Raw genomic sequence first — 26,356 nt, 5'->3', positions numbered from 1 at the left:
AAAAAAAAAAAAAAAGAAATAAAGAAGCAAAGAAAAAAAAACCCTCTATTAATGTAACTAACTTACCACCACTTTAGAAACAATTTGGCATTACCTAGGAAATCTGAAGATGTACATGCCCTATGGCCAGCAATTGTGCTCCCAAAAGGATACCCCAGACAGAATTTTGCCCATGTGGCCTATGGTTTGTAGCAGCATTGTCTATAAGCCAAAAACTAGAAACACCATAGAAGAACAGAAAAACAAACTGCAGTATATTCCTACAATGGTATACTACAAAATGATAACAATGAATGAAACACACTACAAAGAAACAGCCAATTCTCAAAAATATTAATATAACCTTTAATGACAATAGCAAGTTTAGAAGAATACATGTATATAATTTCATCTATATAAAAGCCATGAACATGCAGAACTGAGTAAATGTCTGGTGTGTAAAACTACAAAGAAAAAGTTGTATTGACACACAAAATGGAAGACAGTGGTTACCTCTGGGGCAAAGGAAGAGATTGAGAAGAAAATTAAATTGCAAAGAAGTACACAGAGGGTTCCAAAGTTATTGATAATGTTCCATTTTTTATAGGGTGTTGGGCATATGGATTTTTAAAACTATTCTTTATACACACACATACTGCTTATAAAAATGATATATTTCCTAATTTAAAAAATAATTTCAGGATTTACCAGTCTAGACCAGGGTTAACTATGAATCATTCCTCTATTTAGCTCATGAAATACAGCAAAACATTTTCCCATAACATATAGTTTTCTTTTTCAAGAAACATGACAAACATTTTCATTTATTTATTCACCCAACTATTTATTGAGTAATTATTACATGCCAAATATTCTTTGGGCACCAGAGAGAAAAGCAAAACCGACATTATCCCTTCCTCATCAATCTTACGGTTTAGTAAGAAAGATAGATTCTGCATAAAAAATACATATAGATAAATATATAAATACAAGAAAGTACTATCACAGAAGAGTAGAGTGTTGTAAGATTATATATATAAGGAGACTTCATTAAGTTGGAAGTTCAGAGAAGGCCTTTCTCAGGATTTAACACAAGTTGAAACCTGAAGAGGATTCAGTTAAGCAAAAGGGGCAGGTGGTGTGCATTCTAGACAGAAAGTAGCATGTGCAAAGGGCCTGAAGCAGGAAGGGGTTTGAAAGGCTTGAGACGCTGGCTAAAGCTAGAGTAAGAAACAGAATAGCAAACATGACCCTGCAGAGACAGACAGAGCCAGATTACATAAGAATTTGTAGGCACTGGTATTTTCAATGAGACTGCAGGCCACTATTATACTTTAGGTAGGAGAGTAACATGGAGGAAGGCCAGAGGAAAAAAACAGAGAATCCAGTAGGAGTTACTACAGTAGTTTAGTTGAGACTGCCAGCCAAGAGTTGATGGGTGCCTGAGCCAGGATAGGAGCAGCGGGGAGGAAGAAAACTATATTAAGGGAGATACAGCAGACAGGGAGTGGCAACAGAACAGATGTAAGAGATGGGGTAAGGATGGTGCCAAGGAGTATACCTTTATTAAATGAAAAAGACTGAAAATTTGTCAACTGTCATATTTTACAATATAGCCCTAATTTTGATGTTTAAAAGTATACAAAGTTATTCTGAAAATAAACTGAGTATCAATAAGAATAAAAAACTATAATGGATCAAAACACATGAAATATGTTAAAATTCACGTGCTCATCATAAAATGGTAACGCAAAAGACAGAAAGGAAGGTAAAGTATATTAAAGACTCTAACACTGCTGTAAAGTGGGAAAAAAATGAAATAAGTCAAGGATACATGTTGTAATCTCTACAGTAACCTCTAAATGAATTTGGAAATGTAATAAAGTAGATGCCAAAAAAATGAAAAATATTTCATTGATCCAAAAGAAGAGAGAAAAATGAATATAAAATAGACAGATTAACTAAAAACAAAGAGTAGGGGCCAGGCACAGTGGTTCACACCTATAATCCCAGCACTTTGGGAGGCTGAGGCAGGCAGATCACCTAAGATCAGGAGTTCAAAACCAGCTTGACCAACATGGTGAAACCCCATCTCTACTAAAAATACAAAAATTAGCCAGGTGTGGTGGAGGGCAGCTATAATCCCAGCTACTTGGGAGGCTAAGGCAGGAGAATCTCTTGAACCCAGGAGGCAGAGGTTGCAGTGAGCCATGATTGAGCCACTGCACTTCTGCCTGGGTGACAGAACTAGACTCCGTCTCAAAAATAAAATGAAATGAAATAAAATAAAATAAAAACAAAGAGTAGGGTGGTAGAAACATACTGCCATTTTACTGTACATGTTAAGCTACACCACAAGGATGTTTCCAGAATATGGGAAATGCTACAAGACAAACACTCTGATTTCTTCAAAAAATAAATTGGAAGGAAAAAAAGGTGAGGGTGGGGAGGAGGATGAGGATTGGCCAAAGTGTTAACAATCACTGACCCTGAATAATACACACAGGGGATATAGCATACAAGTGCCTCTACTTTTGTAGTCACGTGTATTTTACTGGAATATAAAGTAGAAAGGAACAGAGGGAAAATGGGAGGGAGAGAAGAGAGAGCAATACAGAGACAGTGGCAGGGAGGGAAGGTCTCTGGATACTTACTGGCATACTTATGTGCAGAAAATGTTTTGACAGGATATATTTTTAAATGTTCAAGTGGTTATCTCTGGGCTAATGTGGTCACAATTTTTAGAACGTTACAAATTCATTGTCTCTGGGTGGGAAGATTACTGGTAACTTTTAGTCTCTTTTTGTTTAGCTACGTTTACTAGTTGTGTCTACAATGAGTAAAACAGAATGCTTGACTCAAAGATTGTTTAAAAAGATGGAAGAAAGACTGCTAAAACCCAAAAAACTTCTCCCCTAACATAGATGTTGATGTGTAAATCTACATTTCTTCAACATTTTTCGGTCACAGCTCGCAATGGACTGAATGTCTGTGTCCTCCCAAAATTCATACATTGAAACCCTCATCTCTAATGTGGTGGTATTTGGAGATGAGCCTCTGGGAGGCAAACAGGTCATGAGGGTAGAACCCTCATGATAGGTTTGTACCCTTATAAAAGGAGACCCAAGAGAGCTTGCTTCCTCTCTGTGTCGCCACCAAGTGAGGACACAGCCAGAAGGTGGCTGTCTGCAAGGCAGAAAGAAGGTCCTCACCAAGAACCCGACCCTGCTAGCACCTTCATCTGGGACTTCCAGCCTCCAGAACGGTGAGAAATGGATTTCTGTTTCAGCAACCCGCGATGGATTGTGTTATAGCAGACCAAACTAAGACACAGGCTCTTCGCAGAATCTGACAAAAGCTACTGCTTCCCCTTCCAGAAAAATGCACAATCCTATAGAATGTTTCATACAATGTCAAGAAACTGAGTTCCCTGATGAACCCACAGTCTTTCTCTTGTCAGCAGTAGTTATAATAAATAATCATAACAGCTGGCATTTACTGCCTACTTGCCAGGTGCCAAGCATGGCTCTAGGTGTCAACTCATTTAATCCTCCCACCAACCCTCCGAGATGGGCACTCTCATCATCCTCATTTTATTGATGAGGAAACTGAGGACAGAGAAGATTAATAATTTGCTCAGGATCCACTAGCTATTAAGTGGAAAAGACAGCATACAAACTTGGGCAGCCTGGCTCCAGGGCTCAGCTCTTACGCAGCAAAATATGAGGCCACCCACAGGGTTGAAGTTAAACATGCCAAGCAAATATGACATCCTGAATCATGCTTTGGAGAACATGTCTTCAAATTCAATTAACATTAAGTGCCTACCATGTGCCAGACCCATTCAAACACATAAGCTCATCCAACCCTCAAAAGAGTGCTCTAAGTAACTTGCCCCAAATACCCAGTTAACTGCTATAGAAACAGGAGTGTAGCCTGTCTTCTGACTTCAACATACCACAGCTAACTGCCTCTAAACTGGAGTGATGGTCCCATTCCACACCACACATGACCTCCCCATGACCAAACTGCAAGATAACTGGTTGACATACAATTCAACAGGTAAATCTGCAGACCCCAAAATTTGCCCATGGTGCAAAACAATTCAGCATTTGAGGAGATTTTCCTTCATTACTCAGCTTCAGCCTGCTGAGACATCTTAGATGGATACGTGCTTCCAAAAGTTTGCCCTTGAGTTTCATATGCACAAACAGGATCGTTTACATACACTGCAAGTAACTGCTAAATGCTATAATACCACATTGCAATCACATGCAACACAGCCTACATGAATATGAACATGCGAGTTACGTGAAAGCTCCCCTAGCACTTACAGTTTCACAGTTCAAGCATCGAGTTTCATTGGTGAGCGTTCCCTGAAAAATCTCATGGACCCAGGTGAGTTCTGGTTTATTATTTTCCGCAGGTTCGTTCATGTTGCCATTTTTTAATTTTCCGTTTTGTTTTTCCTGTTTCTTCTCCTCCTGCAGGATGTCCGCAATAGTGTTTAGCAAATAATTTAAAAATTCATGAGCATCCTGCTGCATGTAGTTATCAAAGAGATCTGGAAAGGAGAAGGTAGTTATTTCAGTCTCTGGTTCTTAAAAAGCAAATGGATCTACTCAAATGTTACATGCCATATTCCAATTTTTTTTTCTTTTTGAGATGGAGTCTCACTCTTTTGCCAGGCTGGAGTGTAGTGGCACGATCTTGGCTCACTGCAACCTCTGCCTCCCAGGTTCAAGCGATTCTCCTGCCTCAGCTTCTTGAGTAGCGGGGACTACAGGCACACATCACCACCTACAGCTAATTTTTGTATTTTTAGTAGTGACGGGGTTTCACCAAGTTGGCCAGGATGGTCTCGATCTCTTGACCTCATGATCCCCCCACTTCAGCCTTTCAAAGTGCTGGGATTACAGGCTTGAGCCACCATGCCCAGCCCATACTTCAATTTTTATACTGAAAGGGTGGACAGGTATGGAATATAAATATACTCATCTCTACCAGGCAGCTTCAATGAGTAAGCTTCCAAATAATTTTTAAATTTATTTCCATTTCCTGCCACCCATCAAGAACAAATTTCCCATATCTCCCTGAAGGCATCACATTTATATAAAACTATCAAGTTTTATTTGTTCTACAAAAGAACAGAAGTTACCAGACAAGTTCCCTGATAAAATATCAATTTTTAATATGATGTAACCACCAATGATCAATTAATTATTCATTGAGTAATTTATTCAGAGCAACTGGGGTCCCTTTTCAAAGACCATATTAAACCCTGGACCAGCCTGGAAGCAGCTTAGATGAAACACAGACCGGAGATGAGGGATATGTGTGAGCAGGCGTCTATCTGATAATGTGCTGAAACCAAATACAAATGATTCCAGAAGCCTACTGCTGCTCCCTGCCATAAGGACAAACAATCAAGAGATGAATGCAGCTGTGAACCTTCATTATTAATCATGTTCACAACTAGACAGTGCTCTGCTTCCTTCTCCACTCAAATTAATTTTTATTCTGATATGTATAAACTGTAACTTCAAAAGACAGCGATCAAGTTAAACAAGACTTTATAAAACAAATACCTGATTAACCAGGCACATCTGATGGAGTAAGGGTGGATCTAAGATAAATAGTAATTGCCATAACCAATACTTTTATAGTCATAAAAATTGCTCATATAGAACTTCTGGAATACACACCTAGTTTCTCCCAACAATCCCCTAAAAGCAGATGATAGAAAAATGAAGAAAATCAGGACTTTTAAAAATCATATAAAGCAATCAATTTGATATCCTTCAATTATCTTAGGCAAATGAAAATCAGAGGCATTATATTTAAAACAGCAGAGGCTCTGATTAGATAATAGGCACTTATTTTAATCACTTATGATAAGCTTTTAAGCCAATACTATTTTATTCAATTATCACAATGAGTATCCCACTCCGAAGGCTGCCTTGGACCCTTTTTTATACTACAATGATCCTGCCCAGAATGGAGCAAATAAAAAGGTCATTCTAAACTGGGATGATAAATGTGCATGTTTAAGCATGTTTCTAATCCGGTTGTTTTATGTCTACCGGGTAGAGAAGAAATGTTGTTTCTTAAAAAATGACACTGAGTAGTTAGTTGACCATGCTTATTTTCCCTTTTCAAAAAAATCCCAGCTCGTGCTTTTGAGGAGAGATAGAGCCATCAATTCTACTTATTTCAGAGCCTTAAACACATTATAATGCATACTACTCACCATTCTCTTTTCTCAGCCTTGAAATGAACTTCTTTGGTGGGATGACGCCAACCTTCTTCTTCTGCGTGGCAATGCTGTGGAAAAGGTCTGCCAGGCACGTCAGCAAGTTTTCCTTCTTCTTTTGCTGGGCCTTGTATGCCAACACATTCTCCCGGAACGGCCGGCAGAAGTACAACGCCTGAAGCACGGAGTTACAGTAGCATGTGTTTCCAAACTGCCAAGGGACAACAGGGACAGTTCAAGTCATCGCCTGAGGATGAGCCACCTCTGGAATAAGTGGTGAGGGTGAGCAGGTCCCTGCTCTATGAACTGGCCCAGCTGTCCCTGTATTAGAGTCCAGCTCACCGTATTAGAAAACTAGTTAACTACTCTAAACACCAGTGACCACCTGATCAAGAGAGACGTGAAGAAAAATGCACATCATTCTGGTGCTTCTCTAGCCCATCAAAATCTCTAAAATGATAATAAGCACTCTGCCTCAATAAAGAGTCTAATGAGACCTGCTGGTGCTTAAAAAAAGAGAGAAAGAAAAAAAAATCTACATAATGTGGAGACCCAGGAAAACAGCTGACTAAATAAAAGATGCACATTGCAACACATCAAAACTCCCACGACAGGGAAAATAAAAATATGAATCAAAGAGAAATCCAGTAATTAGGAACCACTTGCTTGGCTGAAACAGCCAAAGCTGAACAGGGGCTGGTTTTCCATTCTCAGTATTCCAGTGCTCCTGCCCACTGGCTCAGACCACATTTCCTCACTTAACCCTGAGCAACGCAGGCAAAAAAAATGCCTCCTCATGTTACTCTCCCAGCTTCCCACCCTCTGGACTTCTAAATGGCCCCTGATCTTGCTTCTGCCAAGGTAGCAATTGTGCCGATACAATACCACCTAAGTTCCTAGCCTGCAATCACACTAGGGCCCACCCAGGCACATTTTATACCTCTCACAGAGCATAGATACTGAGATTATGATTAAAGAGGAAAAAGGTCTCACTGATTTTCAACTGACTGCAAGACCATCTCTATAGAAGAATATAGCTGAGACTATCACTTTAGAATTTGTTGTGTGCAATAAAATTTAAAGAAAAAAATTCTAAGGAAATAACTAACAAGATTAATAACACAGATTACAAAATGCTATGTAGATTAAAATAGAACATGAACACCTTCTCAAAACTGGCTGTTGGCTTGTGTGTCGTTTACCCAAGAGCGAGACAGATGCTCTGCCATACTTAACATGACATTTCTATGTATGCTAAGATAGAAGGCTTCCTATTTTTATATCTTAATCTACTTTGACACAATTATGTAACAGGAGACAAACCTCTTTGTACAGAGAAGCTGGAACTTTCATAACTTACCATTCAAAGGAAACATAAATGAAGCTATTAATAAATACAGATCTCACAATCCTTACACAAACTAGGAAGCGGCCTTAATTCTTTTTTTTCTTTTCTCCACAATCTGCATTTGTATTTTTCTTAGCCAGGGCAGAATTCCCATGCCTTGAATAGCTCTCTTCACAGGGCTAAGCAGAGGCCTGTGCACAATGGCTAAAAAGTTTGTTTTAAAATTATAAGTCAGTATTTCACCAACACAATGCCCTATATTCCAGGACTTAGTTAGCCTTCTTCTATTCTTTTCTATCAGTATCTCACCTTTCCCAGACACCCTTCAGTAACACGTGGCCCCAATTCAGCAAACAACTCCTAGGAAGGGAAAGGAACTAACATATACTGAGTGTCCACAGTGTGCCTCAGCTTCATGCCAGGGTTTTAAATAGGAGCTGTCAGCTGGGTATGGTGGCTCATGCCTGTGATCCCAGCACTTTGGGACGCTGAGGCAGGTGGATCACCAGGTCAGGAGATTGAGACCATCCTGGCTAACACGGTGAAACCCCATCTCTACTAAAAATACACAGAAAAATTAGCCGAGCGTGATGGCACATGCCTATAGTCCCAGCTACTCAGGAGGCTGAGGCAGGAGAATCACTTGAACCCAGGAGGCGAAGGTTGTGGTGAGCCAAGATCACGCCACTGCACTCTAGCCTGGGAGACAGAGTGAGACTCCATCTCAAAATAAATAAATAAATAAATAGGAGCTCTCATTTACCCTCCATTATCACCCAAAGGGTAGAACCCATTATGATCCCCATCTGTAAGATGGGGAAACGGAGGTTCAGAGAGAGCAAGTAACTTGCCCAAGATCACACAAGCCAGGGAATAGCACAGGCAGAATTCAAACCAAGTTCTGTATTACACTGAAGCCCATATTCTTCTCATTCTATCATGGACAGTGTTTACTCACAGAGAGTATTTCCAGCTTTCCCAGGGGAAATTACTACTTACCACATCTGGGCACCGACAGACTATGCTCAGTATAATTATTCAGAAAACCAGTTGTTTATAAGTTAATATTTGATGTCTCTTAACACCCATATCCCAGAGGAAAAGGATCAGGTGGGGAAGAAAGCTCATGAGGGTGGAGGACATGCTGCCTCTACTGCCTTACTACTCCATTGTCATCAACCTACCAAGGAAGCAGAGCTGCTGGGTCCAGCCTTCTATAAGAAGTTACCGCGGAGCACAAGAAAAATGAGGCCAGGAATTCTGAGATAAAATGGTCCCAGTTTTACCCCCACAGCCTGTCCAGCTTCAGGTATATCACCAAGTCACACTGTTAAAGATATTGGCAATGTGCTGGTAACGTTTTAAAAACTCTGGTTGTACCGATGCATACTTAAACAAAGACTGGCTGAACAGTTCATCCAGACAACACGGAGAGAACATGTCAGAGCAGATTTGGGGCCTGGAACGATGGCTCATGCCTGTAATCCCCACACTTCATCAGGCTGAGGCAGGTGGATCACCTGAGGTCTGGAGTTTGAGACCAGCCTGGCCAACACGGCAAAACCCCGTCTCTACTAAAAATACAAAAAATTAGCAGGGCATGGTGGTCCATGCCTGTAATCCCAGCCACTCAGGAGGCTGAGGCAGGAGAATCACTTGAACCTGGGAGGTAGAGGTTGCAGTGAGCCAAGATTGTGCCACTGCACTCCAACCTGGGCAACAGAGCACGACTCCATCTCAAAAAAAAAAAAAAAAAAAAGGCAGATTTGACTACAAAGACTAACGAAATTATTATGAAAGTTATGTGTCCAAAGGAAATCCTAAAAGGATAGGGACAAAAATGTAGATTTGACCCAAAATGCAATAATTAAATGTTTTTTGCTGGGACAACTCATACTTTCAAAAATAGGTTAAATTGGCCCTCCCTAACACTGGCATTCCACACTAAGGAGCATGACTAATCATTCAAAAATTGGTAGTGATAAAAATGCACTTAAAGTGGAGTTGCTTCGCATGCTCTAAAACATTTGATGAAAATAATACATTTTACATACTTACATTAACCAATCCGAAATAGTGTTCATTGATTGGAAACTGCTCTGGACCAATGTCTTTTTCCAGAGCAGAGGCATTGGTGCCCTAAAAGAGAAAAACAGCAAAGTCGTGTTGCATATAAAACAGACAAGCAAGTAAAAATCATACTTAAAAGAATCTACCATTGAGACAAGCATCTCCCCTGGTCAACAAGGTATTTGGTGATGTTCGTGCTGAAGGAAAAGGTGTCAGAAGTAAAGCAGATGAGTAGTTAATAATGTCATTCTTAACTACTTCTCCTCATTCAACTTATTCATCCCCTCAAACCTGTTCTACTTGGCTTCAATTATCTTCCAATTAGAAAAGGAAGTCTGAGATAGGCAAGTGAACAAATAATCCCCAAGAACTTCTGAATAAAACACAGGCATTTCAGACAGCTGCAGCAGCTTTTGTAATATTTGATGGCATATCAAATCATATTACCACTATCAAAGTCAATTTCTTCACTCTAATAAAGATTTATTGAGCACCCACTAAGCCAGACACTGTTCTCCAGGTCTGGGCATGGATAACAGAACAGTGAACTAAACACACATGACGCCTGCTCTCATGAAGTTCACATTTTGGCAGATGAAGACAGACTGAAAGGAAAAGTAGTGTGTTGGACAGTTTATTTTAAAATAATAGTGCAGGAGCTGGACGCAGTGACTCACGCCTGTAATCTCAATACTTTGGGAGATCAAGGCAGGCAGATCACTTGAGGTCACGAGTTCAAAACCAGCACGGTTAACATGGTGAAATCCTGAGTCTACAAAAAAATATAAAAATTAGCTGGGGTGGTGGCATGCATATGTAATCCTAGCCACTCAAGAGGCTGAGACATGAGAATCGCTTGAACCTGGGGGCCGGAGGTTGTAGTGAGCTGAGATTGTGCCACTGCACTCCAGCCTCGGTGACAGATGAGACTCCCCTCCCCCCCACTCCTCTTCCCTCCTGTCCCCTCTCCTCTCCTCTCTTCTCTTTTATTTTTTGAGACAGAGTCTTAATCACCCAGGCTGGAGTGCAATGGAGAGGAGAGGGGAGGGCAGGGGAGGAGGGAGGAAGGAAGGAGGGAGGGAGGGAAGGAAGGAGGGAGGGAGGGAGGGAATGAGGAAGGGAAGGAAGAGAAGGAAGGAAAGAAGGAAGGAAGGAAGGAGGGAAGGAAGGGTAAAAATAGTACAATGGAGAAAAAGTAGGAAATGGGGATGGGGAAGACAAGGAGTAAGGATTAGGGAGAGACATGCAGGCTGTAGAGGGTGGACAGGCGCACGTTTGTTTTTTTATTTTATTTTATTTTTTGAGCCAGTCTTACTCAATCACCCAGGCTGGAGTGCAGTGGCATGATTATGGCTTACAGTAACCTCAACTTCCTGGGCTCAAGTGCTCCTCCTGCCTCAGTCTCCTGAGTAGCTGGGACTACAGGTGCACACCACTATGCTCAGCTAATTTTTTTATTTTTGGTAAAGACAGGGTCTCATTATGTTGTCCAGTCTGGTCTCAAACTCTTGGCATCAAGCAATCCTCCCACGTCAGCCTCCCAAAGTGCTGAGATCACAGGTGTGAGCCACCACGCCCAGCCTGCACCTTTAAATAGAGTGGTCAGGGAAGGCCTTACTGAGAAGGCAAATGTCAAAAAAGTATTTTAAATAGTGGAGAAATACACTCTAAAACCTAACCATTCCCAAATGCATCAAATTGGTAAGTGCCCGACAATCCAACATAACAGCTACTGGGTACACTTACTATGTGCCACAGACTGTGCTATTTATGCTCACAACAATCCTGTGAGGTAAGGACAAGGAACTTAAGACTCAGAGGCATTGAAGAATCCACCCAAGATCCACTGTAAGTGGTACAGCTAGGATCTGAACTCAAGAGGCAGACTTGAGAGTCCACGATCATAAGCAAATGCTGCACAGAACAATGCTACTATTAAACCTTCCATTAAGCCCCACTATGGGTCAGTTACTGGCAACTGATTATCATCACTCCCTAAGACCTGGACAGTCTTCTAGAACTAGGAAAAGTGACCCAAGTTCAGTCCAATAAGGTAAGTAGTTCAGGAAGTGGGTAAGATCAGGCTCCATTTGTACCATGGACTCTATCATCATTCCAGAGAAGGCTCTGTCTACCTTTGCAGGCCATCATGGAAGATTAACACCTCACAGAAACTCAAAGATTTGAGAGACAGGTATGTTTAAATGAATAAGAAAAAAGTTTTAGCTGGGCATGATGGCTCACACCTGTAATTCCAGCACTTTGGGAGGCAGAGGTGGGTGGATCCCTTGAGCCCTAGGAGATCAAGACTAGCCCAGGCAACATGGGGAAACCCTGTCTCTACAAAAAATACAAAACTTAGCAGGATGTGGTGGCACAAACCTGTAATCCCAGCTCCTCCAGAGGTTGAGCTAGAAGGATCACCTGCACCTGGGAAGGCAGAGGCTGCAGTGAACTGAGATGGCACCACTACCCTCCAGGGCAACAGAATGAGACCCTGTCGCAATAAAAAAAAGTTTTATTAAAAAAAAAACTGATCTGCTGTGACTACTTATTTTGGAGTCACAACTGGCATCTCCTCTCACAGGAAGTAATGGCCAAAACATAACTGAGAACCAGTCAAAATGGCCACTTGTCCCTAAGCAAACATTAAATGCAAAAGGACCCTACTTGGACCACAAAACCGCAGTAGAAATGACACGTAGCCTCCCTTCATCATATCATCCTTCACTCTTGCTTGTTTCCTAGGGCCCTGATCCTGTTCGACCAAACTAACAACTCCCTTTCCTGTCATCTGAGACTTACAGTTCAGGGTCATTTGCGTTTAAGATAGTTTCTATGTCTTTTCATTAGTACGGGGGAGCTGGCGAGTGCTCATTGCCTTCACAATAATGTGACTATACACAAGGCTGAATTTTTGAAATAACACATCAAATTATGGCAAGACTTTATCGTACAGACAAAAATCACTAAAAATGTTCAATAGTTATATCTCAAGCATAAATCAATGTAAATAATGCATATTAAATATACCCCCATAGCCGTTTTCAAGCAAAATTAGGATATATGGCTTAGAGCCCAGGAGGAATATCAGATATAAAAGTACAGCACATGGAGACAGATCTCATTAAATCTTTCTTTATGAGGGAGGAACATATTCAAGTTAATCCATGATTTTTGCTATCTGAAAATTCTTAGGTTTGGTTTGCTTTCTTCTACCTATCTTAATATTTTCCCATTTTGGGAGATGGGAACCTGGAGGTGGCTAAGGATGATAACCCAGGGACCAGTGTTCAAGAGAAATATGCTGGAGACAGGTCAGGCCCACTCAGGCAGGAGGCTGGGTGCACCATAGAACAGCACAGCGAAAAATCAAAGTGAGCTCCCTGTGCCTTCAGTGAAACCTGGCTCTACTCTGAGGCCAACACTTCCTCACCACCCCTCAGGTTGAGCTGGCTTCGGTCTGGAAGGGTCATGAGGAGAAGCTGGCGGGCCCTGATCCTTGGTGCTGCTTCTAAACTGTGACACACTCTCACCCTCTTGTAAAAACATTTCCCTTTTTTTTTTTTTTTTTCTTTTGAGACGCAGTCTTAATGTCCCCAGGCTCAAATGCAGTGGCTTGATCTCGGCTCACTGAAACCTCCACCTCTTGGGTTCAGGCAATTCTCCTGCCTCGGCCACCTGAGTAGCTGGGATTACGGGCACCTGCCACCACGCCCAGCTAATTTTTGTATTTTTTGTAGAGACGGAGTTTCACCATGTTGGTCAGGCTGGTCTCGGACTCCTGATCTCAAGTGATCCACCTGCCTCGGCCTCCCAAAGTACCAGGATTACAGGGGTGAGGTACTGTGTCCGGCCAAAACATCTCCCTTTCTGAGGCCTATGCCTCCCACCACTGCGAAGCTCCTTCCTTGCCCCTCATCTTGGCTGACCCAACTCATGGGAGATCTACAACTATACCGCAACTCTTGCTATCACCCAGGTGATTTCAACACCCATGTGGATGGATGAGCCATCCCATGCATGCTCTCACAGCAACCTGATGTCCTATTTTTCAATTGTCTTTTATTCCACTCCACTTTTTAAAATTCCATTCCATTTCAGCTACCCACTCCCATAGACACGCTGGATCTGGACGTCACCCTGAATTCCTCAAATGCAGCTGCCCACAGTCTGCCCAAACTCAGCTGTCAGCTGGCGGCTGCTGCTTCTTTTTGCCTCCTTACATCCCACAGGCGATGCTGCCACTGGCTTCTTTTAAGCCCACCATCACAGCCACACCAACACCTCTCCAGAACCACTAGTCCTCTACTTTCTCATTCAGCTTTGAGTCTACAGATCACAGATCTAGCTGCTCTTCTAAATAGCCCTCACCCTACCCTTTGGCCATACCCAATCTGGCAAAAAAAGCCAAGCCAGTGTGAACCAATCATTTTCCTCTCTGAACATATATCCAGACAAATGTGTAATCCTAGAGGGAAAAAAAGTCCAACAACCAAGCTGACCCGATTCACTGGAATGTCCCTATTTCAAGGGGCCCTCAACAGGTACTACGTTCCAGTGTGTTTCCAATGCATTCACTCTCCACTCCACAGCTCTCACTTCCAACTGTCCCCAAGTTCCTCAAAACCTCACCATCCCCTTGATCCTTCTCACAAAAAAAATTCCCTATGAGACAGGGACTCCCTCAACTTCCTATGTGCCTCTCCCTTGCTAATGACAGAGATGTCTCTCTTGTCCAAGGGCAAGCTCTCCACCTCTATCAGATCCTTCCCATCAGCATTTAAATATGCTTCAGCATCTCCCATATCAAAAATACACACACCCACACTGCCCCAGACATCACCCCCAGTTACCAGCTCTTCCTTACTTCCCCCTCAGAGCTAAACTTTCTTAAACAACTGTTTATTCTGAAACATTTGCAGATGAATCAGATCATTTCTAAGATGTGTTCCAAACAATCTGGTGGTGAGGTGGGGAGAAGTAGGGGTGGGGGGACTAAAGCTGTGTTGCTGAAGTTGAGTGATGGGTGTGTGGGGGCTCACTGTGCTAATTCTGTTTATTTTTCACATACAGTATATGTATATAGGTGGAATCATAGTCCCCCTAATCTCCAGAATTGGAGAATACACGACCTGACATGGCAAAGGGAAATTCAGGCTGTAGATGGAATTAATTTGCTAATCCAGTGACCTTACAATAGGGAGATTGTCCTGGATTCCTCAGATAGGCCCAATAATCAATCACAAGGGTCCTTTCAAGTGAGAGACAGAAGCAAAAGAGATCAGAGTGAGGCAATGTGTGAGGTCTCAGCTCGCCCTAGCTGGCTTTGAAGACGGAAGGAGAGGCCAGAGGCAAGCAAGGCAGGTAGCCTCTCGCAACCAGGAAAGGCAAGGAAATGGGTCTCCTTACAGCCTCCCAGAAGAGCACAGCCTGGCACCACCTTGATTTTAGCCCAGTGAGACCCATTTCAGACTTCTGACCTCCAGAACCATAAGATCATAAATGTATACTGTTTAAGACTCTAAGTTAATGGTAATTTGTTATAGCGATAGGAAATTAACACAAAATGTCTCATGTGTTCCATAATAAAATCATTTTTTTCTTTTTTATGAGATCAGGTCTCACTTTCTTGCCCAGAGTGCAGTGCCGTGGCATGATCTTGGCTCACTGCGGTCTTGACCTCCCAGGCTCAAGCGATCCTCCCACCTCAGCATTCCAAGAAGCTGGGACTACAGGCACATACCCCCACATCCAGATAATCTTTGTATTTTTTGTAGAGACAGGTTTTCACCATGTTGCTGATGCTGGTCTCAAACCCCTAGGCTCAAGCGATCTGCCCACCTTGGCCTCCCAAAGTGCTGGGAGAACAGATATGAGCCGCTGCACCCAACCTCATAATAAAATCTTAAGACTTGTCTCTACTTCCTCATCTCCAAAGCGCTCTTCAAAAAGCCCCTTCTGGGCTCTACCCTCACTTCACCGCTGTTGAGTTTCAAATCTGGCAAACTCCATGGCACTTATAGGTGGCTGGCTTTTTCCAGGGCCTGTCTGGGGCCCTCCACCCTCTCCCAGGCCCAGGCCAGGAACCACTCGCATGGCTCCAATCAGCCGCTCCGTGCCAATCATTTCCAACTTTTTCTTGGCAGCTTGGAAACCTCACTTCTGAGCTCCAGACTGAATGAATACTGCCAAATCCACTTACTTGTCTTACAGGATCTCAAAATCAATCTACTTAAAACAAGATTTTTCAGTTATCTGGTGTTTCCCTGCTCAGAAAAGGACCATACCCTCCTCCTCTTGCTCATGCCAGAAACCTACAGGTCATGCCGACATCATCTTCTGCACTCCCCGCCCATCCACCACTGTCCTGTTGCCTCCCCCTCCTCAAATCTCTCATGTGTTTCTCTTTTACTCTACGGTCACCAGCTAGGCCAGACTGCCAGATCTCTCATCTGAATGACAACCAGCCCCTGAATGGCCTCTATCATCCACCTTACCTACCTCTAACCCAAATGTCAATGCTGCAGAAAAAAAAAGTGCTCTTTTTAAATAAAAATCTGCTTAAAATCCTCCAGTGGCCTTCACTGCTGTCTCCAACCTCATCTCCTGCCCCTCATTCTCTGTCCCAGTGGCCCTCTTGCTGTTCTCCGGTACCTCAACCACACCGAGCTCACCGTCTGAGTGCTCCTTCTCCCTTGCTTCTTCACATGCCTGTGTCCAAGCATCCTGCAAGGCCAGCTTAAAGTCAGCTCCCAGAGGATTCTACACTGGCACCCCTAGGTTAAATCACCCTCTGTGACAGAGAGAATACTGCCCCTCCCAAAGGTGTCCAGGCCCTAATCCCTAAAACCCATGACGATGTTACCTTATGTGGCAAAAGGGACTTTGCAGATTTGATTAAATAATTAAGAACCTTGAGATGGGGAGATTATCCTGGATTATCCCGGGAGACCCAGTGTAATCACAAGTGACTTCAAGAGAGGGAGGCAGGAGGGTCAGAGTCAGTGAGAGGCAGTGACGACAGACAGAGGTCAGACAGAGAGACTGAAGATGCCATGCTGCTGGACTTGAAAAGGGAAGGAGCCATGAGCCAAGGAATGCAGGCAGCCTCTACAAACTGGAAAAGGCAAGGAAATAGATTCTCCTCTAGAGCCTCGGGAAGGTGTACAGTCCTGCTGCACCTTGTTTTTAAGACTTGTGACCTCCAGAACTGTGAGATAATATATCTGTGTCTTTTTTTTTTTTTTTTGAGACAGAGTCTTACTCTGTCACCCAGGCTGGAATACAATGACCTGCTCTCGGCCCTTCGCTACCTCCACCTCTCAGGTTCAAGCAATTCTCCTGCCTCAGCCTCCCAAGTAGCTGGGATTACAGGTGCCCGCCACCACACCCAGCTAATTTTTGTATTTTTAAGTACAAACGGGGTTTCACCATGTTGGTCAGGCTGGTCTTGAACCCCTGACCTCATGGATCTGCCCGCCTCAGTCTCCCAAAGTGCTGGGATTACAGGCGTAAGCCACCATGCCCAGCTTGTATTTGTGTCTTTTTAAGCTACTAAGTTTGTGGTAATTTTTACATCAGCAATAATAAAGTATTATACCCCTCCCCAAGCTCCACTCCCCACTCATAGTAACTTGTATGTCTCCCATATATATTCCAGTTGTTATTTACATGATTATTAACCCCTGTCCAATGCCCTAAATTATATAATTTACATAGAATTTATATATATATTATATATATATATACAATTTATTACATGTATATATGTGTGTGTGTATATATATATATACATATATATATATATATATAATTTTGTGTGTGTGTGTGTATATTGCTCATGGGAGCAAAGAATGTGTCTGACCTGCTGAGTACTGCATTCTCAGTGGCTAGCACACAGTAGCCCCATAATATCTGCTGGATGGATAGATGGCTGGATGAATGCATGCATGGACAGGGGTGGATAGGGCTGTCTGGGTAGCTTCTATGTGCATAATTTGGAAACATATGTTCGTGCTCTCCCTGTGTACTGTTCAGTGAGGCATAAGCGGTACTCTCCACCACTTCCCCATTCTCCCTTCCCTTTTATAGACACATAGTCTAAGAATTGGTTTCCATGGATACAGAATGTCACTGATATTGACATTTGGAACCAAACTCTTCACATGCTAACATTTTTCATTGGTAACATGAATCTTTGTGCATTTCTTAGCACACTCAGGGCTTAAATATGTTAAATGTAAATGTTTGCATAATAAAAGAACACAGATATGACAGGGAACGTTTCATGAGATGATGATGATGATCATGATGATGATAACTGCTTAAAGACTAAGCAGTAGCATCAAAGTTTTAAATGACCATATCCTTCAACCCTGCAATTTGCAACGTGGCTTTTTTTATTCTATTATATTTTCACACAGGTGGAAAAAGAGATAAAGGCCGTAAAAAGACCCAAATAATATAAGTGAGGCTCAAACAAGACGGAAATTTATTTTTCTCTCATGTAAGTGTGCAGGAGGATGCAGCACAGGCCTGATACAGCAGCTCTGAAGTGATGGGAACTCGGTGTCCTTTCCTCTTGTTGCTCTGTCATCCTCAAAAGCCAGCTTCTATCTTTGGAACCAATATGGCTACTCTAGCTCCTACCATCAAATGACCTATGCCAGGGGAAAGCAGAAAAAATGTGAAAGGACGGGTCTTCCCCTTTCAAGGATGCCCCTGCAAGCTGCACACATGACTTTTGCTCACAATTCTGCTAGCCAGAATCTCATCTGGTCGTGTGGCCACACCTAGCTGCAAGGGAGCCTGGCAAAGGTGGTCTTTACCTGAGCACCCATGACCAGGTAAAATGTCTCTAGAAATGAAAAATTCTTTTTTTTTTTTTTTTTTTTTTAATTGTCAGCTTTTCCTGTAAGTGGCTCTTTCACTTCTTTATTTGCCCTCAATTTTTTATCCTTCATCTTTTTTTCTTTTGTTTTTTTGAGACAGGTTCTCACTCTTTTATCCAGGCTGGAGTGCAGTGGTGTAAATAGAGTTCACTGTAGCCTCAATCTCTCAGGTTCAAGTGATCCTCCCACTTCAGCCTCACGAGTTGCTGGTACTACAGGCATGTGCTACCATGTTTGGCTTTTTGTTTTTGTTTTTGTGTTTGGTAGAGTCAGGATCTTGCCATGTTGCCCAGTCTGGTCTCAACGTTTCTGGGCTCAAGCAATCCTCTCCCCCGACCACCTAAAGTGCTGGGATTACAGGTGTGAGCCATTGTGCCTGTCTGAAAAATGGATACTCAGGGGATAATCAGCAACCATATCCCTGCAGCAAGGTTTGTAACAGGAAAAAAAAAAAATGAAAATAACTTGAATTGGTTAAATAATTATAGTAATCCATATGATGGAATACCACGTAGCTATTTTAAAAAGTAAAATTACCCTACAGGTACTGCTATGAAAATTTGCCTAAGATACAATGATATGTAAAAACATGTTACAGAGTAACAACATGTATAGGACAATACTCTAAATGTGGTTCATTCCATCAACAGACACTGAGCCTGTGGTGTGCCTGTCTCTATTTGACATCTGAGGGACACAAGGTGACCAAAGCAGACCAGGCCACTGTATTCGACATCTACATTTTAATGGAAATTTCTGAAAGAACACTTGAGGTATTATAACAGTGGTCCCCAGCATTGGGGAGTGGGACTAGAAGAAAAGGAGGTCATGAAGGGGCTTTTCTTCTTATCTTCTGAACTCTGAATTTTTTCCTAAAAGCAAATATTATTTATTTTATTTTTTGAGATGGAGTCTCACTCCGTCGCCTAGGCTGGAGTGCAATGGTGCGATCTCAGCTCGCGGCAACCTCCGCCTCCCAGGTTCAAGTGATTCTCCTGCCTCTCAGCCTTCTGAGTAGCTAGGACTACAGGTGCACACCACCATGCCCAGTTGATTTTTGTATTTTTAGCAAAGATGGGGTTTCACCATGTTGGCCAAGATGGTCTTGATCTTTTGACCTTGTGATCTACCTGCCTAGTCCTCTCAAAGTGCTGGGATTACAGGCATGAGCCACCACACCCTTGTGTCCCTCAGATGTAGAACAGAGCCAGGCACGCTGCAGGGCTCAGCATATATTATTTTTTATTAAAATTTTAACAAATTTAATGAAAATGGAATAATTTAGTAAACTAATGCCCGGCAGACCAGTTGCCTAAGGCTCTCCGCAAATACCTCAGGGTTGTTATTTGGCCATTTGTTTTTCGCCAGTATGAAATGCCTTCGATTTCAGTCACTTTACCTCTCTGTGGCCTTAGCTGCTTGGCTGAGAGGTTGGGCTGCTGATATCCATCCTGACTATTCCTCAGGGCAGCAGAGAGAACGAAGCAAAACTGGGAATGTAATCAGCACTGTATAAATTGTAGAGTACGTTACAAACGCAAGAGACTGCACTTCTATTGCTAGCACTCCCACAAGACACAAAAGGCAGTGAGGGGCACTGAAAAATAATTGTTACATGACCAGATGCTGAACAAAGTACCTACCTAGGGGGGTAAATCACAGGGTCTGGAAGCATAATAAACATAGGGTTCTTATTTCCATCAGTAGAAAATGTGGTAGCCTTTGAAAAACAATACAGCCAACTTTATTAAAAATAGCATCTGAGCTGGGACAAGTTCCAACAATATTATAATGTTAGCTCATCAAAGCACCCCTGAAAGCAATTCTATGACTGCCAAGGGGTGCTACCAAAACACAACAATAACAAAATCCCAGGAAGGATGAATCATAAATGCATGCGATGGATAAAGAAAGAAATGTTTTTAAGCAATTTACAAGGGAAACAAGTTAGAATTTCTTCCTTGGTGGGGGGGTGGAGGATGAAGACAGCCTTGCCCAGAAGGAGGAAATAATCAAAACAATGGCATTATGAGGTCTATCAAAACCAATGAGAACACTGTCAAAATATGGGGGAGCCTGAAACAAAAGCACAGTGACCTGGAACGGTCCTTCGAGGAGAGCCAGACCATTCCACGGATTAAAACACGAAGGCCCAGAGAAGTAAACTTACTTGCCCAAGATCTTTCCAAGGCAGCTCATTTATCTGCATCCTAGGACATGCAGCCTTTCTTTCAAGTTTGTACAAGGAAGGGACACAAGAAAGGCCAAAGATAACATGTAAGGATTTCTAAGTACATAGAGAGTAAGTCATTAATTATAGACCATGAATCAAAGTAGATGACAGGAGAGGTGAACGTCGCTGCTAAAACCACATTTGTAGATCTATGGTTCAAAAGGCTACTCTAATTATCAACTATGCTTTCAAAGTACAAAGTGCATAAAGGACCTATTTTCAAAAGGACTAGTGTGCCCACAATTCTGATGACAAAGATCATTCCTTAAAGTCTTACGGAGAAAGTGAAGCAAAAATGAAGTGACCCAGCCCAAGATTTCAGGATGAGTCAGAAGTCACCTGACAGAATTCAAGGGTGATTAGAAAGGAATTACAGCCACCAGTGTCTCTGATGTAAGTAATAATAATAGAGAACTCATAAATAGCATGGAGTGCATAGAATCACTGTTCTAAGGATTTTGTTCATTCATTTGAATTTCATTCATTTGAATCTTCACAATAACTCTGTGAGGCAGATGCTGCTACTGGCTTCATTTTAAAGATAAGAAAACTGAGAGGGCAGGGAACTACCCAAGTTCACACAACTAATAAGTACTGGAATTGTGTTTGAACTCACACAATCTGGCTCCAGTGTGTGCACCCCCAACTACTACATAATCCTGACTCTCGGGGAGGCAGAGTCTCCTTGGAACCACAGAACTGAAAGAACTGAAGAAACCGAAGAGGTCACAAAGTTGTTGGGAGAACCCCTCCCTTCTGAAGCACCCCTTGAAATTTTCTAGAATGAGGACACACAAGTTCTTTTCTGTGGAACCTCTACAGAGTGCTGGCAGCCTGTTTATAGGAAACATAAAATTGAGGCTGGCAGTCAGGAGAGACATGAAATGTAGTCAAGAGGAAAGCAGCTTTCTTTCCAAAATCATTTCAAAAGACTGTGGACCTTTGATCTAGCTAAATAATAAAAGAAAATAATGTCAACTTTTAAAAGGCAAAAAGAGAAAACTGTATCAAAAGGCAAACATGAATTCTAGGGAGTAAATCACTTTATACCTAATAGTGAAATAATGTACAATCTTCTGTAACTTCTAAATACTTGGATACTGACAATATAACAAAAACAATGGAAAAGGGAGAAAGGGAAAGTCCCAAAATGTGCAGAACACAATGTGTTAATATATTAACAAAGCTTATCTCTTGGTAACCTAGCTTGTCTCTTGGGTTGTTTCTGGGAGGGAGTAGGGGAGGAGAGAACTGGTAATGAATTAAACAGAGAAAAGAAATTATTTCTCTTAATCCAAAGAAAGCTGCAGAATATCTGGTATGTCTTTAAAAGATACGAACCCACAGACCAGCCAGGAACACTCTCCATCTCCTCCTCCGGCTGCCTCTCCTCATCATTTGGTTTCAGTGTCACTTCTCCAGAGCTACCTTCCCTGACCCTTCCCTCTCAGAGAATTCTGTCTATTCCTCCACAGCCCTTAGAACAATCTGTAACAGCCTAATTGTAATTATTTAACATCTGTCTTCCCACTAGACCACAGGTCTGCAAATTACAGCCCGTGTGTAGAATATGACCCGCCAATTGCCATAAATAAAGTTTTACTGCAACACAGCCATGATCATTCATTTACTTATGACAACTACGGTCACAAAATTAACAGAATTGCATAGCTGTGATAGAGACACTACGGCCCACAAAGCCTAAAACACTGACTGCCCAGATATTTACAGAAAAGCTCACCAACCCCTGTACTAGGCCATAAGCTTTATAAGGGCAGCAATTAGGTCTGATGCATTTGCCAGGACCTACTAGAATGTCTGGTGTATAGAAGGCACTTGATAAATTTGCTCATTAAATAAACTTGGGAAGCAGGGGGGAAGTTAGCAGTAGGTGCTACTCATTCAGAGAACTTCACATTCATTTAATCTTGCCTGCTAACCCAAGGCAGATTACTCTTAATAATTCCATTCTACACATGAAAAAAATGTAGGGAAACTCCCTAAGCTCACTGGGCCAATAAGAGCAGACTTGGGATTCAAACCTACGTCAATTCGGTTCCTGAGTCTGAGCTCTGGACCACAAGCCAGGAGAGAAGATATTTTCATTCACATGTTTAGTAATTCATTAGCTACGACATAAGGATTGGGTAGTCAGCCAGAACTGTCTCTGAGCATGTCCCCTTTAGCTGCTGGCTGTCACACATTACCTAACCACCAGGCACTTACCCAGAGTGGCTACAAATGCCTGACCTGTTTAGTTAGCAACATGTCACCACAGAGCCTCTGACCCACTGAGCAATACTGAATGTGACTCTCCCTGCCAGATAAATCACTGATGGGGACTCATTATCCCCATGTCATAGCTGAAGGAAACGAAGTTAACTAACTTGCCAAGGTCAAGTGTTACTATGAGGCAGAGGTAAGTAGTGAACCTATGATCTTAATACCATTATTCTATAACCTTGGCTCCTGTTTCAACAGCCCATTCCTTTCCAGGCTCTAACAGGGAAAGCAATCATCAACAAGAAAGCAGCCAAAGAGCATTTTCATCCCAAGTATGACAGACTGTCACTTCTACATCTTATATCAGGGGTCTCCAACCCCCAGGTACAGTTCCGTGACCTGTCAGGGACCAGGGCGGCACAGCAGGTGAGCGAGCATTACCACCTGAGCTCCACCTCCTGTCAGATCAGCGGCAGCATGAGATTCTCACAGGAGCGTGAACCCTATTGTGAACGGCGCATGCAAGGGATCTAGTTGCATACTCCTTCTGAGGGTCTAATGCCTGATAATCTGAGGTGGAACTTTCATCCCAAAACCATCCCCAGCTCTGTCCAGGTTTGTGGAAAAATTATCATACACAAAACCTGTTCCTGGTGCCAAAAAGTTTGGGGACCACTATCTTATATGATCCTGAATAAAAAGATATTCTGAAAAACACCTCAATATGTCTTCATTTAATAATTATACACAGAAGCCAGAACATCTGCCACTGAAGAAAGCTGACTCTGAGATACCTGACTGCATAACCATCCCAAGTCATTCTAGCAAGGAGCATTAAAGAACATCTAGAAAGTAGTCGGGTGTGACGGCATGTGTCTGTAGTCCCAGCTACTTGGGAGGCTGAGGCAAGGGAAATCGTTCAAACCCAAGAGGGAGAGGTTGCAATGAGCCAAGATTGCACCACTGCACTCTAGCCTGGGCGACAGAGCTAGACAATCTCCAATCTCCAAAAAAAAAAAAAAACAAACCAACATCTAGAAAACAGCTTTGGGCTGGCAAAACAATTCTCCAAATATTTAGAGATAGCACAATGACGTCCTCATGTAAAACTAAAACTTCAAGTCAAAGGCAGAACAAGGAATCCTGACACCATGTCTGTTTTCCAGCTGCAGGTGGAAGAGAAAGAAACAGCACTCACTCACTGAAGTCGGTGAGCTACAAGCAAGAACTTCATTCTCAATCCAATTTTTCTACAAAGCCACCAAGATGCTGCCTGAATTATGATATCTGCTAAGCTCCTTCTTTACCATAAATACACTTCCCATCTCTTTTCAGAAAGGCAGCAGAGAAGGCTGGGGTCCTGGCAAAACCCCCAGTCAACGAGGCCTTGATATTTGGCTCTGTGTCACCACCTAAATCTCATCTAGAATTGTAATTCCCACATGTTGGGAGAGAGCCTGGTGGGAGGTGATTGGATCATGGGGGTGGTCTTCCCCCTTGCTGTTCTCATGACAGTGAATGAGTTCTCACAAGATCCAGTTGTTTGAAAGTGTGTGGCACTTTCCTTTCTCTCTCTCTTGGTCTCACCTGCTCCATCAAGGTAAGATGTGCCTGCTTCACTGACACCGTCCACCATGATTGTAAGTTTCCTGAAGCCTCCCAGTCATGCTTCCTGTTAAGCCTTGGAACTGTGAGTCAGTTAAACCTCTTTCCTTATAAATTACCCAGTCTCAGGTAGATCTTTACAGCAGTGTGAGAATGAACGAATACAGGCCTGCTGTGCAAATTTTATTAATAGGGTGGTTTCATCCTCCCATCTTCTCATCCAAGCTCAAGGTCTTCACCAGTGAAAAGCATCCCACCTTACAGCATGGGGAGCACGGCAGGAGTCAAGGTGCCTGAATGCACTTGTGCAGGAACCCTGCCCTCGGGAACCAGTCCCTCCTGGGTCAGTGCTGTACCACCAGAGATATTTTCAACTAATGTAACAAAAACATTCTGAAATGTACTGATTGTGAAATACAAAATATAAAATTCTGGGCTCTCTCCTCCCACCCTCAAATAGGGTAGCAATGGGAGAAAAAATATGAACAAGTCGTTCTTTACAGCAACGTGATTTATTTAACGTGATTTATTTAATTATTTCTAAAACGCTCTGTGGTGAGCTACATCCAGAAACTGAAAACATGGAGATAAAGTGAGCGGATACAGTAATTTTGTATCTGTCAAGTTTAATAACAAAATATTGAGGTTTACGTTTTATTTCTCCTTGGGTTCTTTAATTCCATTTTGCTAGTTATTCCATTTTATTGTATTTTACAAAAATATTGGTCTGAGACAGATTGAAAATAACAGTAAAACTTGTCCTTCCCTACAGACTCTGAAAATAATTACCAACAGCAAAGCACTTAAATAAAATTGAGTTTATTTTCCTAAATGTGTGAATAGCTGCTGAAGCTCACTTCTAATCAGAGAAATGCAAACTAAAAATATACTAGGACACCATCTTTCTTATGACTGGCAAAGATCAAAAGGTTTCTGGGTAGCACACTTCTTCGGTAAGGCTGCAAGCAGCCAGAGTCACACATATTGCTGATAGAGGGCAATTTGGCAAAATCCATCACAGTTACAAATGCAAATCCATGTTTAGGAAGTTGGTCAACAAATATACTCCCACATATGAACAAAGTTGTTCCTTACAGCCTTGTCTGTAAAAACCAAAGCCTAGAAAACTACCTACAACATATCCTACTAGTTAGTGAGGACCTGGTTCAGTGAATTCAATACACTCAAGCAACCGGATACTGTGCAGCCATAAAAAAAGAATGAGGACTCTCTTCCCACGGACCTTCCTACAAGACACAAACAGCAAGGAGCAGATGAGGACAGATCAGGGTATACTCTATGCTGGTTTATAACACAAATGCTCATCTTTTCGCCACTGCTCACCAGCAGGAGTGGCTCTTATTTTATAGCCCCAGAGAGGCCTCTGTGTTTTTAAAAACTAGGAGAGAAATATAAACACATTTCCTTGTATATGCATATAACTCTAAATGGAAGCATAAAAAACTATAAATATTGATAGATGCCAGAGGTAAGAATTGGACAGTGGGTGTACTTTCAACATATAACCTTGCGCACATTTTGAAATTTCTGCTACATGAACTCATGGTACCTGTTCAGACACTTTACTTAAAATTTAGAAATAAGGCCGGGTGTGGTGGCTCAAGCCTGTAATCCCAGCACTTTGGGAGGCCGAGGCGGGTGGATCACGAGGTCAAGAGATCGAGGCCATCCTGGTCAACATGGTGAAACCCCGTCTCTACTAAAAATACAAAAAATTAGCTGGGCATGGT

The 26,356-nt window shown here is 42.3% G+C and overlaps 1 protein-coding gene across 1 annotated transcript in view; it reads right to left on the bottom strand.

Annotated features, from left to right (window-relative positions):
* Positions 1 to 26,356, bottom strand: part of USP46 (ubiquitin specific peptidase 46) — a 73,475-nt gene that overhangs the window by 35,103 nt on the left and 12,016 nt on the right. The window contains exons 2-4 of the mRNA XM_017540274.2: positions 9,639 to 9,719; positions 6,230 to 6,443; positions 4,314 to 4,543 (exon numbers count right to left, since the gene is read on the bottom strand). Of these exons, the coding sequence (XP_017395763.1) occupies positions 4,314 to 4,543; positions 6,230 to 6,443; positions 9,639 to 9,719 (525 nt within the window). The remainder of the gene's footprint in view (positions 1 to 4,313; positions 4,544 to 6,229; positions 6,444 to 9,638; positions 9,720 to 26,356) is intronic.

The sequence above is a fragment of the Cebus imitator genome, unplaced genomic scaffold (genome assembly GCF_001604975.1).
Source record: "Cebus imitator isolate Cc_AM_T3 unplaced genomic scaffold, Cebus_imitator-1.0 Scaffold124, whole genome shotgun sequence".
In the NCBI taxonomy this organism is placed as follows: Eukaryota; Metazoa; Chordata; class Mammalia; order Primates; family Cebidae; genus Cebus; species Cebus imitator.
Note: the sequence above shows the minus strand (reverse complement) of the source record. Positions and strands in the feature narration are given on the sequence as shown.